General features: G+C 38.0%; 1 protein-coding gene across 1 annotated transcript in view; it reads left to right on the top strand.

Annotated features, from left to right (window-relative positions):
* The window catches only part of LOC145237857 (transmembrane protein 131-like), a 33,290-nt gene extending 17,331 nt beyond the window's left edge, over positions 1 to 15,959 (top strand). The window contains exons 19-38 of the mRNA XM_080100848.1: positions 314 to 411; positions 1,237 to 1,364; positions 1,800 to 1,917; positions 3,648 to 3,795; positions 4,172 to 4,354; positions 4,616 to 4,782; positions 5,288 to 5,427; positions 5,734 to 5,923; positions 6,598 to 6,823; positions 7,578 to 7,753; positions 8,890 to 9,482; positions 10,073 to 10,179; positions 10,795 to 10,910; positions 10,996 to 11,110; positions 11,570 to 11,666; positions 11,901 to 11,986; positions 12,419 to 12,698; positions 13,888 to 13,986; positions 14,452 to 14,759; positions 15,605 to 15,959. Coding sequence (XP_079956974.1) covers positions 314 to 411; positions 1,237 to 1,364; positions 1,800 to 1,917; positions 3,648 to 3,795; positions 4,172 to 4,354; positions 4,616 to 4,782; positions 5,288 to 5,427; positions 5,734 to 5,923; positions 6,598 to 6,823; positions 7,578 to 7,753; positions 8,890 to 9,482; positions 10,073 to 10,179; positions 10,795 to 10,910; positions 10,996 to 11,110; positions 11,570 to 11,666; positions 11,901 to 11,986; positions 12,419 to 12,698; positions 13,888 to 13,986; positions 14,452 to 14,759; positions 15,605 to 15,688 — 3,459 coding nt within the window. The 3' untranslated portion in view covers positions 15,689 to 15,959. The remainder of the gene's footprint in view (positions 1 to 313; positions 412 to 1,236; positions 1,365 to 1,799; positions 1,918 to 3,647; positions 3,796 to 4,171; positions 4,355 to 4,615; positions 4,783 to 5,287; positions 5,428 to 5,733; positions 5,924 to 6,597; positions 6,824 to 7,577; positions 7,754 to 8,889; positions 9,483 to 10,072; positions 10,180 to 10,794; positions 10,911 to 10,995; positions 11,111 to 11,569; positions 11,667 to 11,900; positions 11,987 to 12,418; positions 12,699 to 13,887; positions 13,987 to 14,451; positions 14,760 to 15,604) is intronic.
* The last annotated feature ends 2,740 nt before the right edge of the window (positions 15,960 to 18,699 follow it).

Below are 18,699 nucleotides of genomic sequence, written 5' to 3'. Positions count from 1 at the left end.
TGGCCACCCCTGATCTATAACTACGTTACGTTTGTTCGTCATAAAATTTGTTTTAACAATTGCCTTTCAATTTTTTTTAATTTTTTGCTAAAGTTTCATTAATAGCATTAATAGTTGGTTTGCTTGTTAGTATACTTTTCCATTGGTAACACAAGTGTAACCGTATTAAATTCTATTTTCGCTTGTAGTTGCCTTAGTAAAGTGGATAAAATACGCAGGTTTAGTCCACTTATGGGTTTACACAAATCGTGTACCACTAGTTTTATCATAATCCTTCACATGTTATGATTACATGATTCTGTTTCCACCACAGGGCATGACGGTTCACCAAGTTATCACGATCACGAGCTCGTTTTCACAAAACGCTAAAATCGAATCCATCACGAGCGAAGACAAGAGGTTCTATTACAGGTAAGATTTTGTTTTTATACTACGAGGTGGCTCGCTTAAAGCTGGTCCCCAACAAAGTTTGTTTAGCCATCTGTGACATGAAGGTTGAATGTAAAATTACTTTTAAGATATCAAGATGTTTAATTGTTAAGTTTTTTTTTTTGTAAGATTTATTTTCGTCCATTTTCCCCCTTTTTTCTGTCTGACGCGAGTTTGTTGGACACTTTTATTGAAGAAAAACGTTTTGAAATTTACACACATAATAGATAGGTATCTGAAAATGATTTCTACCCGAAAAAAATCTGAAAAATAGAGAAAATGATGTCAATTTTGACCCAGCAGTTCATCCACAGGCCTCCTAAATTTGCAAAATTAACACGATTGATCTAACTGAGATGTACTTGTTACAACAATTATGTTTTCATTTCTCTTGAAATTAGTCAAATTGTTGGAACATGCACTACCTTTTTGGAACTATATATATACGGATCTGTTCATAAGTTTAATGGTGAAAATAACGGCCCAAATAGACGTAAAAAGCGACATGCTTTATTGTTCAAACGTTTCGGCAAATATAAAACATGTCGCTTTTTATGTCTATTTGGGCCATTATTTTTACCATTAAACTACCTGTTTGCTAGTTAGATAAGAATGTTGAAACGTAGGAAACGTCATTATTTTTACCCAGTATTTTTAAACTGTTTTTGCGAAATTTAAGCAACTGTATTTTGTTGCCAATACGTCACTATTGATGACGCATCGTTCCGCTCAAAAAAATTGCACCTAAAACATCTACCACCAACCACGGTGTCCATTTCATCAAATCATCGACAATTTGCAATTTAGAAAACTGAAGAACGTGGCTGGAGAGTTAGAACCCAATAAAGAATTGAAAGTTGGGAAGTTGTATTATGATCCACGACAGGATTGTAAACCTGACAGATGTTATGTTGGACTGCCCACCTCAACAACAGGTCAGTGTATCTCGTTGTATTGTGAAAAATATATTGACACACTTATCTTGGTTGATGTTCAAAATACTGGAACGGTATAATGAAAAAAATGAATATACCAGAACGAAAAACTTCATTTAATTTTTTTGCATTGAAAGCGAAATTAGATTTTTTTTATTACAACATTATGATAAAAAACATGTTTCTTTTTGGTTGATGTTAAAAATACAGAAAACGGAATACCGAAATAAATAAATATACTATAACGAATAGTCTTTCGTATGAAAAGCGCAATTTAAATGCAATTTAATGATAAAAATACATTTTTCTTTTAGTTGATTTTGGAAATTACGGAAAGAAATAACAAAAAAATGTAAATATTCCACATAGAATAAAGTACAAAAAAATGATTTTCTGCTTACGTTTACCCACAATGCAACTTCTGTTTCCACGTAGTGGGCCACCATTGGCTGACGACGTTAAATCTCGGCAAAGAAGCCCCAGACGTGGATGTAAGGATGTATAAAACCCTCAGAGAAAGATGGAACTCATTGGTAGTGAACAATATGACGAGGTACATAAAAATAACCAAGTAAATAACATAACTCGAACCGCCACCCTCCTTCCCTAACACGGGTGGTTAGATTTGTCCGAATTATGCAAAGATCCGGATTAACCGGATTCGATTAGTTCAAGACTTACCACATTACAAATCATTTGTACCCCAAGTTTTGTCTAAATTATGGGAAGATCCGGATTAACCGATTCCGGATTAACCGATTCCGGTTTACTGCATGTACTTATTCATAGTATCCAATTACAATTTTTTTGTAACTAAAACTAGAAACATTGTCCCGGCAGCCTTACATTGAAACAGATTACTGCGTAAGCTACGTGCCAAAGTTATTATGTAAACTGTTTTTCACTTATGTCGGCCAATTATCCCGTAACCCGGAAAATAGTGCTTCCATTACTACGGGATTTATTTTAATCCTGTGCAGTTTACAAGTGTTTCTGTTTTCCGAAAAATGCGCCAGATTATAGATTCAAACTCTAAGCGTGACAAACCCAAAAGAAAGTTTGGTGTCTTAAATCCAAAGTTACGATAGAAATGATTTTAAAGGAAATTTGTCGTTTTCAAATTAAACAATTTCTTTACTATTTTTACTGTTTAAAAAATGCGCGTTTTCCTTTAATTGTTTACCGCTAAAATATCCATCCCACTTTCCTTTAAAATTTCTAGTCTCAAATCAACAAATCGCAGACAGCCTTGGGCAAACCGCACTGACGTAGTGCCTCGATGCATTGTATATCGGTTACATTTAAAACCCATTAAATCTTTACAGCCTAATACCCGCAAAATTGCGACAAACATGTTTTGGGCAAAACTTAATATTTTCGACGTCGAACTAAGATATATGTTATCCGTGAAGGAATGCTGTAAATGTCAAATCACGATTAATGATCAAGTTTTTAGTTTTTTTTTCTGTTTGCTTGCTTAATAACATCACAAAAATGGTATGAGGTGTTATTAATAGAAATACATGGTAAATGTTAATAATAAACTGGTCATTTGGATGCGCAAGCAATTATTGTTTACTTGTGCCGTTTTATATTAGTTTAAAGTTGTAATTACAAGCAAAGTATAAATCGGAATTTTTAGGCCTGCTCCGTATTTACTGTTTTCGGAGTCAAGTTTAGGCCCAAATTTTTAAAGGTTTCCAACTTTGCTACATTTACGATGTAATTTACATTGCTAATATATATTAGTTGCATGTATAGTCTTAGACGCCGCTTACCAATTTACATTTCATTTCAAAATGGTTAAGGCCCAACCTGCCAACATTGTGTGTGTAACATATATTAACAATTGTTGAATATGAACGCAAAACCATGAATAATCACCTCGTGTGCCAAGAGTTACCGAGCTGTTTCCGGGTTGGAGCAAAAATACCACCTGCTTTAAATTCTTTTTATTTATTGTGGGCCCCCTTCGGGACACATATTGTTTTTGTCCGTATTTTTTTTCTTTTTCTCTCCACGGCTAGTTTGTTCCGTGTGTTTGGTCAGTAAAGAGTGTTTTAAACGTTTTCAAATTTACACACATGTTAAGTATTTATCCAAAGTTAACCCCTCAAAGTTTGACCCCGAATGACCCGGCGGTTCACCCACAGGCCCCCAAAACGAAAAATTTTATTTTATCGAATGCAAAAGTTTGTTCCGGGACAGCCTTAAATTTTTGTTTCCGAACTTATATTTTTGTCAACAAAAACGTTTTTACACTGGTTCGTGTTTTGTACGTAGTGTGACGTCAACGTTTCAGTTGAACACCAACCTCATCCGGGACTTCAATTTCGTGACACATGGCTCCCTCTACTGGCCGTCGTTGATCGAAACCGAAGACGGAAGTAAAAATTTTACTTTCCCACTCACACACGTGGGAAAGAAATCGGTGAGGCGGAACGAAAACATTGTGACGTCAGTAAACTTAAATTATAGATCATTTTTTCCTTGAAAAATAAATAATAAAAAAATATCAATCCGCTATGAAAAGAACCTATAAAAAAACGTTTTTATTTACTAATATTGAGAATGTTAATGACATAAATAATTAAAAAAGGTGAAAAAATTACGTTATCTGTCAAACATATTTTGTTTAGCTGTTTCTTTTTCCAATCTACTTTACTGGAAGGCCCCTCCAAATTAACTTTATCCGAAAAAGTAACTTTTAAAATCATGACCTGCAAGTTATACCAACCAGCAGCTAAAATGCAGCTTTTCCTTTTAAACATTCCGCAACGCTAAAACAAACGTACTCTATTTTGCAGACGGCAGAAATAACTTTGCACAACCCATCCGACGCTCCAATCATTTTACAAATCCTTCCAGTATCTCTCTATCCACAACCCGAGGCCGTTCTGGGATCTCTTGAACTTTCCCACTTGCTAAAACAAGACGAGTTTACCGTCGAAAATCGAAAAGCCTTCACCATTGCCTTGCCACCAAACACGGTATATTGATTTATTGTCAATATTAAGCATTGCATTGTTTTATTTTAGTGTTTGTTTCGATTTGGTTCAGTAAAAATTGTTTTTAAATTTTTTTGGAAAGTGTTTCCTGTAAATTTTGACCCCAGTGCACCCAGCAGTTCACCCACTGGCCCCAAAAACTATTTATTTGTCAAATCTCCTCATAGCCATGTAACGCTTTAAACCAACTATTTACACTACTTTAAGTTTACCCACTTTTTATATGATTTTTTTCACGTGCAGTCGTCGCATGATAGTCTATCCCAGATGACTTGGCTGGATTACACACTAAACGGGAAAGCTAACAGGACATGCATCAATATGTTTCTTAACCCAGGACAAAAGCAAAACATAGAGGTGACTTTTTCACCTGAAAATGCAACAGAGGTGTCCACTGTGATATTAATAAGGTAAGCAACAGTTTTAGCTTCGTTTTGTCATAGTCAGCCACACTGAGCCTTCATACATTAGGTGGTAGAGCGCAAATCCCGGAAAGACTCCTATCGTGGGTTCGAATCCCACCGCAGGCTAGATTTTTCTAGCCTATGCCTTGCCATATGGGAGTGCTTGGGAGACCGGTTTGATTGGGTGTAACGCCTTCAATGGGCCTAGCGTACTATGATTTATCAATGAATATGCCCCGATCGCTGGTCTGCATTAACGCTTCAGGGCTGCTCCCAGTGTTAACGCTTCAGGGCTGTTTATGTATAGCAGTTTGTGAAGCTTTTCCAGTTTTGTTTAAATTTTTCTGCAAAAGTCAAGTTAAATGTTGAAAATTTTGTTGTTGTCATAAAAGCAAGTTACTTCACAAAAAAAAAACGAAAAAAAATCAATTTTGTGTTTCGTTGTAATAAATAACAGTTAAGCGTTTGAAAATTGTATCTAAATTGTTTTTAAAAATATTTTTTCTTGCAGAAACAATTTGACGGTGCTCGATTCGCTCCTGGTGGGAGGAGTGGGAGTAAAAGAAGAATTAAAGCTCGGAGGAAAGCTCTCCAACAGGAGGGAATCTCTCCGCTTTAAACTCACCGAAAGTTTACTGCGCGACTGTCGACGTAAGAACATGTGACGTCACGTGTTCTAAGTTACTAAAATCCATCCAATTTACACGCATTTGTCAGAAAATGCCAAAAATATACCAATTTTTTCAGTTTTAATCCGTTTTTCGTTACGTAATTATGACGTCATAGTTGTGAAAAATCTTAACCCCGAGTTAGCGCGTTTAAATGATTGTAGAACTATTTTTATCCTTTTTCAAAAAAAGACATTTTCACTTGAGATCGTCAAAGAGTATTCTAAAGTAAAAAAACAAAGAATTATTTTTTGGAAACACTGGTCCAATGATGCAGATCTTTTTGCAGCCGAAAATCGCAAAGAAACGCCAACATTCACTGTACGAAAGTCCTTTACGGCCAAGAACTTCGGTCCCTTGCCACTTCAGGTGCTTTACACGATGGTTGATAATTATCCTTGTGAAGGTTACGGATTCAGAGTACTAGAATGTGAACGGTATCTGCTACAACCCAACGAGACCAGAGACATTATTATTGCGTAAGTAAAAGCTATAAGTGGTCTTAAAAACATAGTATGCCAGGCCTATTAAAGGCGTCATACCAAATCAGCCGGTCACCATGCATGCCCAATGGCAAGGCCAGAAAAATGTCGCCCGCGTAGGGATTCGAACTCACGGCACGAGCTATTCATGTACACGCTCTACCAATTGAGCCACACAGGCTCAGTGGAGAATCCGCCGAAAGTCGAATCGCAAGCACCGTTGCCTGACTCGGCATAATGTGATCCTGCATAACGCCTTTAAATGGCCCGGCGTACTGCGCTGTGTATATAAGTGTGTCGTAATCACAAGTTTGCATAAACACTTCACGGCTGATCCTAGTTATAAATTATGTCCGTCTTAACTGATTTTTTGAAAATGTTTTTGTTATTTCGCATCTAGTTTTTAAGGCACTCTTTTTAAGATTTTAACGGTGTTTTTTGTTTTGTAGTAAAAAAGAAACGAACAAATAAAATAACTTTCTACCCAAATTAAAAGATTTGTTTTACTTGCTTTTAAAAATATTTTTTTACCATGTAAACATAGCTTTAACTGAATTTGACTGAATTGAAATTAAATATTTTTTGTAAGTCGAACAAAACATAAAATAAAAAAGTTTCATTTTTGAATATTATTTTTTAAATAACTTGAAATTCTCACTTTCCTTTAACAGTTTCACGCCTGACTTCACAACGTCACAAGTGCACCGCACACTGCGTATTGTGACGCAACAGGGAAACGTGTTGACATTCAATTTGAATGTAACACTTCCTCATCGGATGCTTCCAGCTTGTCAAGACGCAATTCCGCGACCAACTTGGGAAAAGACGCTTTATTATTTCGTCACAATCGTAATGGTGGTGGTCTTCATTGGCACATTGCTTGTTTCTTACTTAGAGGTTCGTTTTGTTTTTGTTGATTTTTAGAGACACAAACATTTGATTTAGTTTTTAGATTTAGTTCGGACATATACACTGTTTTAGTTGTCTGTTAATATTGAAATTTGTTGCTCAAAATTGATTAATTTTGGACTTTCGGGGGTTTAATTTTTATTTATTTTTAAAAAAGCATTAATTTACAAAACCTAACTGACAGGCATGTCTGAAAAACAAATTCAATTTACTTTTTATGTTGTAATGTGAAACTACTGTTAAAGAGAATGGTCCAGCGCGCCTGACCCACATACAGACATAAAAAAAACCTGATCGGGATTCGTCCCCGGGAGTGTCCTGTGTTCGAACCCCGTGAAAAAAAAAAAACAGAACGGGTTTACATAAGCTGATATGCCTGGTATAAGGTTAAATTTATATAACTCTTTAGGCAATTGCAAAAAAACGATTGCTAGCTGAACGAGTTTAGTTTATTATTTCCCTTGTCCATTACTTTAGATTGGCTAAGCTATTAAATAAACAAGGCTTTATACTGGTATGGCTTTTCAGCCTGTTACTCCCAACGAACTGGAGTGCCATACTACAGCTACACTAGCCAATACGGCCTATGTCTTGTCACCAGCTCCACTGATGAGACTTTATGGTCAACAGTGTGCACCGTCTGCAGCTTACTCAACATATAATGGGTCCATGAACAAGCTTCTCATGTTACTGCTGTATTATATACCGAACTATTAACCGCTTTTTGCAACACTATACACAGGCGATGAATATATGGGAGCCGTTTATGAGATTATACGAGTTAGACAAAACCGTCAAGGCCCAGGCCAATGGAGCTGGCTCAGAGGCGACACCTAGCGACAAAACGAAGCCTTTTAATCTTGAACACATCGCCACCAATTACATCAGCACAGGACAGGCTACAGAAAGACCAAGAAGGTATAAAGAATTGTTTGTGATCTAGAATAATCTTCATAATTTTGTGTATAGATGTTTCAGTAAACTTTTTTAGTTTTTCGGGTAGTCGTACGTCCTGTGGTTAGGTAAAAGTGCTTCTTGTGCGCGGATATTTGAATAAATTAAAGACATTTTCCCGCGTTTACGAAATTTGCAGACCAGTCTTTGACAATTCGTAACATTAAATTAGAACAATCTTCCTTACCTGCTGAGATATCAAATTTGAATGCTAAATAAATATAAAATAGAAATGTCTATTGAAACACATCCACCAAAATTATTTGTTTTTTATTTATTATTTGTTTGTTTTTTTCTTTTTATATTGTAATATGTTTTGCAACCAAGCTCTTCTGCAGACTAGAATATGTATATTGGGGGTCAAAGCGAGTCATTGATTGTTTTATGGACATGTTATGATCACCATCAACACTCGTGATAGTTTAGTAGTCTATTTATTTTCCCTCGCCAAATGGTAGATGCACGATTTCACAAACAACAAAGAAAAAACATATTTTTGTCACGTTTGTGTAATTCCATTAGCACGATCTCTGGCTTTTGAATTAAGTTCACTACAACTAAAAAAAAGATCCCAAAGGGCCGACAATCAGTTAATAAATTCTATTGCAAACGTTTAAACAATCGCCGTTGTCATCATCAGACAGTAAATTGTATTTATTATGGATTAGCCTTGTAGCAGTTCTCGTTTCAATTCCGAGTTTTGTTTTCCTGATATTTTTAAGCCTGAAATGGGCCGAAACGTAACCTCGGTTAATCCGGACCAATCTGGGGAAAATATTTCTGGATTAGGCTAAGATCCGGATTAACCGATGTCGATTAGTTCAAGTCTTTCCACATTACGAATCATTTGTAACTTAAGTTTTGTCCGAATTAGGCCGAATTAATCGTATCCGTTTTTTTAGAGGTTTACTGTATTGAAAGAATTTGTTAGTATTTGTACGTATAATTGCGGCTTTGATTATTTGTTGAAAATCACAAAAACATCTTTTTAGCTTAACCCAACAACCGCGCATTTTTTGTGACGTCACCCTGATGTAATATTTTATCCGTCAGTAATATTTTCTCATGCGTGTTAACATTTTTACTTTTTTGAATTTTAGTCCTAGACGCCCTCGGTCTATTCCTGTACGCTCCAGCGAAAAATCAGGCAGTTGGTTTTGGACACTACGCGGCGCCTATGAGAAGCTCCTGTCGTTTGATCTCCTACAGATCATGCGCGCTTGGCGGAGGAGCGGAACGAACGCGCACGACAAATGCGAATCAGGCTCCGAAGACGACCCGGAAAATATCTTCAAAAACATTAAACCAGCCCCAGTGATCACCGACAAGCTTCTGCGGGATTTAAGCGTCGAAAACGTGGTCAATGGGTTTAGCGCGCCCAAGGTACGTCATCGTAATGGCGGACGTAATAAACCAAGACCCCAGCACGGTTTAAAGGATCGAAGAGGCTCAAAATTTGGGAAGAGCTTTGTTGATGATAAGGAAGATCAGGATGAGGAACCGGATATCCCCTGGGCTCCCCCTGAAAACTTGGATTACGAAAAGAAGAAGCCGCAACCGGTTGACGGAAAGAAATCTCCTGAACGCGTTTCGAGCAGTTCCAGCATCGAAAGTTCCAGAAGTCGAGGTTCAAGTCTCAGCAGCGCCCCTAGTGAGTGCGAGAAAAGCAAGACGACGGACAAAAAGACAGAAGGTGGGTTGCCCATTCTTGGTACTAAGTCGGTGGTGACTCGTGGCTATATAACATATTACACACAGTTTATAGTTTGTAACTAGATAGGTGATATATCACTGATGATGGCATGAGCATTTGCCGAAACGTTTGAAAAATAAAGCATGTCGCTTTTTACGTCTATTTGGGCCGTTATTTTCACCATTAAACTTATGAACAGATCCGTATATAGTGTTCCAGATAGGTGTATTTATGTAAACGTTTCATGGCAAAAAAAACGTCTAAGCTAGATTCAACTTTGCATGGAGTTTATGACCACCCGGCATTATGTTGAAGTATGTTGTTACGATATACATACATAATGAGTAAGCTGCAGACAGCGCACACTGTTTCGAACTACAAGGTCTCATCAGTGCAGCTGATGACTTAATGCTTTTGTATGTATACATACATATACAATAAAACAAAAAACAAAATTCTTTAAGCCCCATGTATCATATTACTACGATGAACCTTTAATCTATGTGATGTCAGTGACCGTGTTGTAACTTTTCTGTGGGGGTCTGATGTACTGTGTTTCATGTCGAATATTTATTTGCAATTTTGTTCAGTTAAACGGAAGCGAAAAACGAAACTCGTTCGTCAACAACAAAGCAACGAAAACGACGATACGTCATCGACTACCACCGAAAAATCGAGCGAAGATTTCGAGGATAAGGTAACTCACTTAAAATTGAGTTGAGTAAAGATATTACTCAGTGCCAGCTTGAATAAATCCGTTCTGATAAGTTCACACACGTTTGCAAAGTTCTAAAGTTTTTATGCGCTTATCCGGAATCAATTAAATGGATTTTGTGCGTTGGCTATATGTGAGTGGTTGATGTTTTAAGAAAATGTTTCTTTGATACCTAAATTGATTCATTATAATTTATGATCATTGCATGTCGAATTCAAAGTTATTTTTTGACTTGTTCAAGTTTTCAATTGGCTCTCGACTCGAGTCTGAGTTTTTGACTCGATATTGGATTGGTTAGCTTTCCAAATCGTTTAGAACAGTGGTCGGCAACCGCCGGTCCGCGACGAGTTCGTTACCGGGCCGTATGCTGTTTAAGGTTAATGCTTCAAAACATTTTACCCATGTATTCCGGGGATGATAAACTAATTTAAACGTTTTAATTGCTAAATATTTTTCGTTTTTTTGAATGCCGGTCCGCGATAAAATTTCGCAGTGCAGACCCCTGGTTTAGAGTTTGGTTGGTTTTTGATTCGACTTAAGTTTCTGCCAATTATAACCCTTCAAACACAATCAACCAAATTTCCTTCATGATTTCAGAACTCTTTCTCCGTTGACTCATGGAAACAGGATTCCCCACATCGAAGACCAAATATGGCGGGAAAACTTGGAAAAGGCAAAAAATCCGATGATAACAACGCTAGCTTCAACACCAGGTACAGTTCACTTTATGTAGGCATTTTTTCCTCAACAACTAATAAAGGGACTTCTTTACTGACGTATTTCCTTGCTCTCATCCAGCGATACGCCGTCGTACACAACAGCGAATGAGAGCAGCGTACGTCGACGACACACACGACCGGTTTCCACAAGTTCCGTAAAACATAGCAACCCTTCTCCACCAAAACCACTTCTGGTAAGACTTGAGATTGTTTTAATTTCAAAACTTCAGAACAGAGTTATAAGCGGGCCCGAACCCGAAAACACAAGCCCGAAACTAGGTCTAAACTCGATTTAAAATAACAAGGCCCGAAAGATGGTGAAATCAAAACAGAAGTGAAAGGGGCACATATCGTTGCGTCCGTATCTTTTTCTGTCTGACGCTTGTTTATACCATGCGTTTGGTCAAGAAAGTGCTTTACACTTCAAATTAACACGCATGTTAGTTTGTTATCCAAATTTGATCCTTTCAAAGTTTCAACCCGGATGACCCAGCGGGTCACCCACAGGTCCCTGAAACGTGAAATTTTGAAACGGCTACACTTACTAAAGTACCATAGGCGTTTAGTAATGTATTTTACTGAGTGCTCACTTATCTACTCCTTTCTGCTTCCCTTTTTGCGACAAATCAGATGTACTTGTTTGTTAAATGCAGAAATCCAAGTCTACTATAAACCCACCTTATTACGACACAAGTAGCACGGACGAACCGGTTTGTTGGGAAGACCCAAAAACAAGCTTCAACAAAAAAGGTAATTACTACCATTGAGTGTGACCGATGATTCAGTATTTTATGATAAGACTCAGTGCTCTGGCTATCATGGCATCATGTTTACACATACTAATTATTAGTAACTAATAGGATAAAATAGCTTCTTAAACGGGGATTTGTATTTTTGTCAATTAAAAAATAGGTATTCAAGTTTAAGCGTTCGTTGATTATATTAGTTATTAGTTTTAACAATATCAAATATCATGCGTTTTAGATGTTGACGAGCGAATGAGAGCGTTGGCTGAAAGTACACAGAAGGTTGACACGAGAATGCGTGGAAAGGGAACACCCAGAAAGAAGGTAAAGTCTAACACAAGCTGTCGCAACCGAAGGCCGAATTTCGCCATTCCCATTTAGATTGACAATGTTGCTGATATGAAGTAAAAATAATTAGAGCAATTTAGTTGAAATAAGAATTGATTATAGCTAAGGTAAGTTTGCACAAACAGTAGAAGTACACTGGCAGACGCAATACTAGCCAAAATCAGTGGTTCCCAACCCTTTTGACAAATTCCTTACTTAACAATTCCAAACATTTTCATTTCTCCCTAATATACTACATAGTAGATGCTAAAATATACAAATATGATTTAGAATTGGATCTTTTATCAACTTCACAGGTTATATTCCCAGAGCTTAAACCACATTGAAAAAATTAAAGTAAATTAAACCAAATCTTGATCTTATAAAACACTTAGACCCGCTTCAAAATACCACGAATTTCCCTCACAGATACAAAACCGTCCAACTCAGGGAGAGAAGCAAGACTATCAGGTTGCCATGCCAACGACAACAACGAGCCCTAGCAGCGACTTCAACAAGGAAAACAACTCAAAATCGGCAGGAAATCCCCCACGACGCAGCAAACCCCTTCTCATCAAGACCAAGAGCGCCCCCGTCGATCAGCCCCCGCGACACCAGCCCCCAACCGGTGGTTTCCCCTCACCCACTTCTGCAGCCCCAACCACTCAGGCTCAACTCGACTCTGGCTTTTCAATGTTTTCTGCCCCAGGTTGGTGTTTGCATTTTCCTTAAACAAGACAGTTGGCTTGCAACTCTTTAAGTTTGCGCTTAAACCAAGTGAATGTAGACCAGGGGCGGGCAACATACGGCCCGCGGGCCGGATCCGGCGCGCGACGGGATTTTGAGCGGCCCGCAGACAGTTTCAGGTCTTACATGATAATGTGGCCCGCGGCCACAGTCTGCCGCAATCCCCCATTACTTGCTTACTGCGTCAAATTACAGTTTTAACGGACAGTAACGCTACCCAATAGCAAAAACTTTCCCGCCGTTGTTACCATTGCACCATACGTCCATTGTTACAACATAACTGCAAACCATGTGTGTGGCCTGCTTTCACGGTTTCTTTTGTTTCCACACGTGTAGCCTAGTTAGTGTTTCGGCAGTATCTAAGTCTGTGGTGTATGCATTAAATTTGCTGTGTTGAATAATTTTATGTTATATCAGTTAGATTGTTTGGACTGTATTGTATTTGTGGTGTTCTTGAATGTATTTGGTTTAGGTGGTCAAAAATCCGTTTTAAATCACTGGATAAATACGCGATTAATGTGTCGATCCAGGAATCCGGCCCGCCAAGTACTTCATTTTCCTATATCAGGCCCGCCGACTGGAGAAGTTGCCCGCCCCTGACGTAGACCAAAGAATACACTTAAAACCAGTGGTTCCTAATCTGTACTATAGTTAATACTATAGTTATAGTTAATGGCATGAAAGTAACTCTTGAAGCCCATGGCCCCCTGCTCACCAATAAAAGAAGTACATCAGTGTCTATTTCGAACGGAGGACAAATGCTTACTTAACACTTAAAATTAGCCTAAAGAAGTCATTTTTACCACTTGAAGGTTTTGAAGTTGGTGTACTTTGCTGTTGTTTGTTGGCGGGAGAGCATTATTTTATATGACTGCTTCTATTTCACGTTTTGCAACGAATACATCATTTTAGCAAACAAAATTTCATGTGTAACTCTATGATAAACACATAAAGTTTTCTAAAATCTCAACACCGCATAAAAATGTATTAGTTCTAACCTACTGGAAATATAAATAAGTTTAAACATTTCGTTTTTTGGTTTTTTCCTAACTAAGTATCAAGTCATCTTCTAAAGAAGCCAACAGCCTTATATCAAGTTGTACGTCTTGAACACATACATTTTCATTGATTTCATTGTATTACTTTTGCAGGAACTCAGGAATCGCCACCAACATCACAAATTAACACGCTGACTAATGTCATGCCAGTATGGAACAATTTTGGACAGAATTCATTTGACATCACAAAAGGTAAGCGCTCTTGCAAGACGTTTCCTTAAAATTTACCCACAACTAGACTGTATGAATTTCTCCTCATAAGCATTAAACTACAATAAGAATCGACGTTTTGGCATTTTGAAGAAAAACATTTTAGACTCTGGCGTAAATTCTAACCCTGTTACATTTCCTTTTTAATTTCACTTTTTTGCCCAAGTATCGTTGCGCATAGGGCGTGTATTGATTTTTTTTTTTTTGCGTGAAATTTGCCATTTCGTAAACAGATTTTTTCCGTAGCAAACGGAAAAACATTCTGTGAAGTCACTAACAGAACCTCAGTATGGACTTAATGTGTTTGGCGAAGGTTTTCAAAACCCGCGTACAACTCTGGCCTAGTTATCACGGAAGAAACAAGTACTAGTGAAGCAAGTCTGTTGCTAATAAAATACAAAAATAACTGCTCTTGCCAGTGTTTACAAAAGTATTTTTACCCACTAGGTCTTATGCCACAAGCTGTAAATCCCCTTAACCCAGTTACCCAAACATCACCCGTCCACTGGCCAAACACAGCCCCAATCTTCAACGGTTCGCCCACCGCCCCAGCACCCACGTGGAAAGGCCTGGATTTGCTTGACCTCGCGGCCCCGCCCCCTGGTTCGCCGACCACGCCCACAACTAGCATGATTTCATCGGGTCATCAGATGTGGTCGCCGGCGAGAAATCAGTCCCCGGTTGCCCGCAGCACTCACGAGATTTGGTCGGTCAGCAACGCTGTGACCATGGACGAGGACAGAAATACTGGAGAGGTGGGTTGAAATTAAAAAAAAAAAAAAAAAAAAATAGTTAATTGAATAGTTTGTTATGTAGAAAAAAGTTTAATTTTGTAACTGGTATACTCAGGGTTTTTTTAAGGTTTGGTTTGGGTGACCGCTAAGTAGTTTTAAGAGACCGCAAGTGTTTCATTTAAATACCAAAAAAATAGCCATATTTGCTTAAATAGCCATTTTGGGAAACCGTCCCCAAAACACCTTAAAAAAAACACCGTATACTAAAAGCCGACAAGTTTCCTTCCTAAATATACTACTCCCATTTACCAAGTGGACTGTTAACATTTTTAAACAAAATGGTTCTATTTGCATAGAGCAGTGGTTCCTAACATGTTTTGGCAAATTCCTCTTATCATTTCGAAGCATTTTCATTTCTCCCTAATAGACTACATAGTAGATGCTAAACCATACAAAGATCATTTAAAATTGGGTATTTTATCAACTTCACAGGTCACATTCCCAGTGCTTAAGTGTCTATTCAATTTACAAACCGTAAGCAAAAAGGAAATCCTTTATTATATTTCAATAAGTTTACAGTCTACTTATTCTAAGAAAGCAATACTAAACAGCATAACACCTTCCAGACTCTTAACTTTATTAAATCGTATTGTTCTATTAAAATAAAGTTAGTATTCTATACTTATTCTATTCGAATAAGTTTACATTGTACCTAATTTTAATTCTGACACAAACCAGCTTGTTTATTGGCACGACGACCGAGGCGGATTCAACAAATATACTTTTACATTTTTTTAACAAGTGGTGTGGTTCTATTTGAATAAGGTATGCGTCCAAATAAGTTTTACATTGTTTTTTTGTTGCAGGGCGACCCACTTGGTCTGAAAAGCATCTGGAGCAGCGAATCCTTCCAGCGACGAAGCACTCGTGACGATTCTCATTTCTTCTAAAACCCTATTGAACTGATTTTTCGCGATCGTTAAGAACACGCAAATAAAAACGCGTCTGTTTCCATCTTTTGTTCCGTCTCGAACTCTCTTTTTTCGACTGATAACTTAAATCTTTTCCTTGCTTTTTTGTGTCACCCTCTGAGTTTTCCTCGATTTCGTTTCTGTCTCCGGTTTTAAACAAGTTTCTTTCGACTCGTGTCTCTATTTTAAAGCCTGGTGCGCGGTTTCTGATGGTCTTCTTTCGATCCGGCAATAAACCGAATCTACGATATATTTGGCGTTTTTGTATTTTCAAGCTCCACAAGGTCAAGAACAACAATAAGAAAAAATCAGCTGCATAAAAAGTTACGTAACTTATACAGTAACTAGCAGATGGTCCCCAACTTTAGCTTAGTGGATCGTTGGGTATTTGGTAAGGATGTATACCCAGTGGTGAGATTCAGCCGGTTCGCACCGCTTCTATGGAACCGTCTCACGAAATTTTATGAGATCAGCGAACCGGTTAGCATTACTGGTTACTGTCAATGGAAATGCGACTTTTTGTAACAGAACCGGTTGAAAAATATGTCTTTTGTGATAGAACCGACTGAAAAAATTTGAATCCCACCACTAGATGTACCGAACCAGAACCTGAGTAGCCTACGCGGTACCGAGCATCGCTGTTTTTGATGCTCGGTGCTCGGCTGAGCAGTTGCACAAACTGACCCGAGCAATAATTTTGCCTATTCATGCCTTGCCAGTGGCGTAGCCAGGGAGCGGCCAAAGGGGCCATGGCCCCTCCCAAATTTTTAAAGTTGTATATAGAGAAACTTTAATTTAGTGTAGTTTTGTCACTCATCATTGTGGTTTCGTCTTTCAACTATCAAAGGAATATATAAATTAACAGAAATGACTGTTGTCACCAAGTTGTAAGCTGAAATCCATCCTTTTTATGTTTGTGTAGACATGGAATAAATCAATAAAGCGTTTGGCTGTCCCGTCGAGCCAAATGTTGGCAAGTCACGTGTTAGGTAAAAGCACGCCTTACGCCGAGCATTAGCAAAAAGTTGTATTAGACAGTAAACTATTTGGCCCCTCCCAAAATTTTCGTCTGCCTACGCCACTGTGCCCTGCTAATGTACGAAACTAGTGTTCGAAAGGGTATCTAAGAACAAAAATGACTGTTTTTGAAATGCGTTGGATGGAAGAAAACGCGTAGGGGGCCTAGGATGGCTTAATACACCGCTGGTAACGTTAACGTAAGGGACGTAAGGGAAAGAAAACTAGCGTGAAATTGGGAATGCTTTGTGATGTCACCATGCGCCATTAACGTGAGATGCTCGGTGATCGACCGAACAGAACATTTGCAGGTTTGGCCCATCAAAAAAGAAAGGTTTGTTTGTTTTGTTGTTATCCTCGGTTAGTGGGATGCACACGACAGGTCCTCTAGGATCACCTCCCTCGGGGGGTATGCAAAATCGCTCAAGTTCTTGCTCAGGGAAACGCAAGTTGCTGAGATGTGGTTTAAACACACAAATTTGTGCAAACAAGTTGATTGCATTAACTATCAGGCCACTTTGGAGAATGCTCAAACAGTGCAAGCCCCAGTCATTTTTGAATCACTTTATGATGGTCAAGCTCCTCAGACTGTCGTGTTTTATCAAAGAACTCTTTACAGGGTTCTTTGGTTTTATCCCGACTAGCAAAGCCTCACAGGGAGTGCATCTGTCGCCTTTTAATTAACGGTGATGTTTTACGTGTGCTTACCAGTGCTGCCAGAGTGGCGGTTTTCTAGCCCAACTGGGTTTCAGATGTTGAGTTTGACATCACTGCTTGCGTTTTTTGGGGGGCGGGTTGTCAAAAAAGCATTTTTTGTAATTTCACATGCATGCGTTTTTGCTAGCAGCAAAATTGGGCTCGTGTTGAGCTTGTTTTTCATGGTCTTGTCTGCTTTGTAGTTGCGGTTTTAGTGATAACACGAAGGGTTGCGGTTTTTTGGGCTAGTGATAACACGAAGGGTTGCGGTTTTCGAGAGCTTGACTTGATAACACTAGTGTTTACATTTACACAGTGCAAACCAAAGTCTATCTATCAAACACAAGTTGTCGCACGAGAATTCATGGAGCGTGAAATGGGGCGACTTTGCACGCTTTTAACAACGCAAAGGATAGGGTTTTGGATGTTTTTTTCAATAACCTGGCTTAACGACTAAATATTTTTTATTTCTAAATTGCCTTGCTGACAAGAAAATTTATGCGTGACGTAAAAATGACGTCATTGGTTGCCAGGCAACGCACAATGTTTGCAGGAAAGCAGTTTTATTGGCACGAGTTTAGCGAAAAAAATTTTCTGCATCGTTTGCTAGCAAATTTGTGAATAAAGTGTAGTAAATATAAATGATCCCGACCGTTTTTAGTGATAAAAAATGTTGATTGTACAGATATTTCAAAAACTTAGAAATATAAGTGTTAACCAAAGCAGTTTGTTTATCAAAGTTATACTTTTTAAAGTCTTTATTTAGGTTAACGGTATACTTATTTTTTTGCTACTGGAAAAAGTGCAAACCTACATAAATTTGCAATACATTTAACAGTTCTATGATAAGATGAATAAAGTGTTCATATATATAAACTTGCAACTTAAAATAGTAAAAAAAGTGGTTTGGTGGCCAGTTAAGTGCACCAATATAATGAAGAAACTGGTGGATGGGTGGGCTTTTAAAAGAACAAGCCGTTGATTTCAAAGTATCCTTACTGAAGAAGAATTATCTAGTGTCCCATCGCACCAAACCTGTGTAAGAAGTTGCTGTTTGGCATGGCTCCTGGCTTGCAATACCAACAGGCATATAGACTCAGAAAAAAGTAAAACATAAATGCCAATGTTTTATTTTGCAACAATTTTGATTAAAACAGACACAAATAATGACATGAAATAGTAATGCATAACAAGATGGAAAGACAAATAACATTCATTGATTTACATGTAATTTTGTGACATTTAGAAGGCTGACAGAGGATCTATTGGACTTCATG

The sequence above is a fragment of the Phallusia mammillata genome, chromosome 7 (genome assembly GCF_965637545.1).
Source record: "Phallusia mammillata chromosome 7, kaPhaMamm4.hap1.1, whole genome shotgun sequence".
NCBI classification, from domain to species: domain Eukaryota; kingdom Metazoa; phylum Chordata; class Ascidiacea; order Phlebobranchia; family Ascidiidae; genus Phallusia; species Phallusia mammillata.
This window is presented reverse-complemented; position numbering and strand designations above follow the sequence as displayed.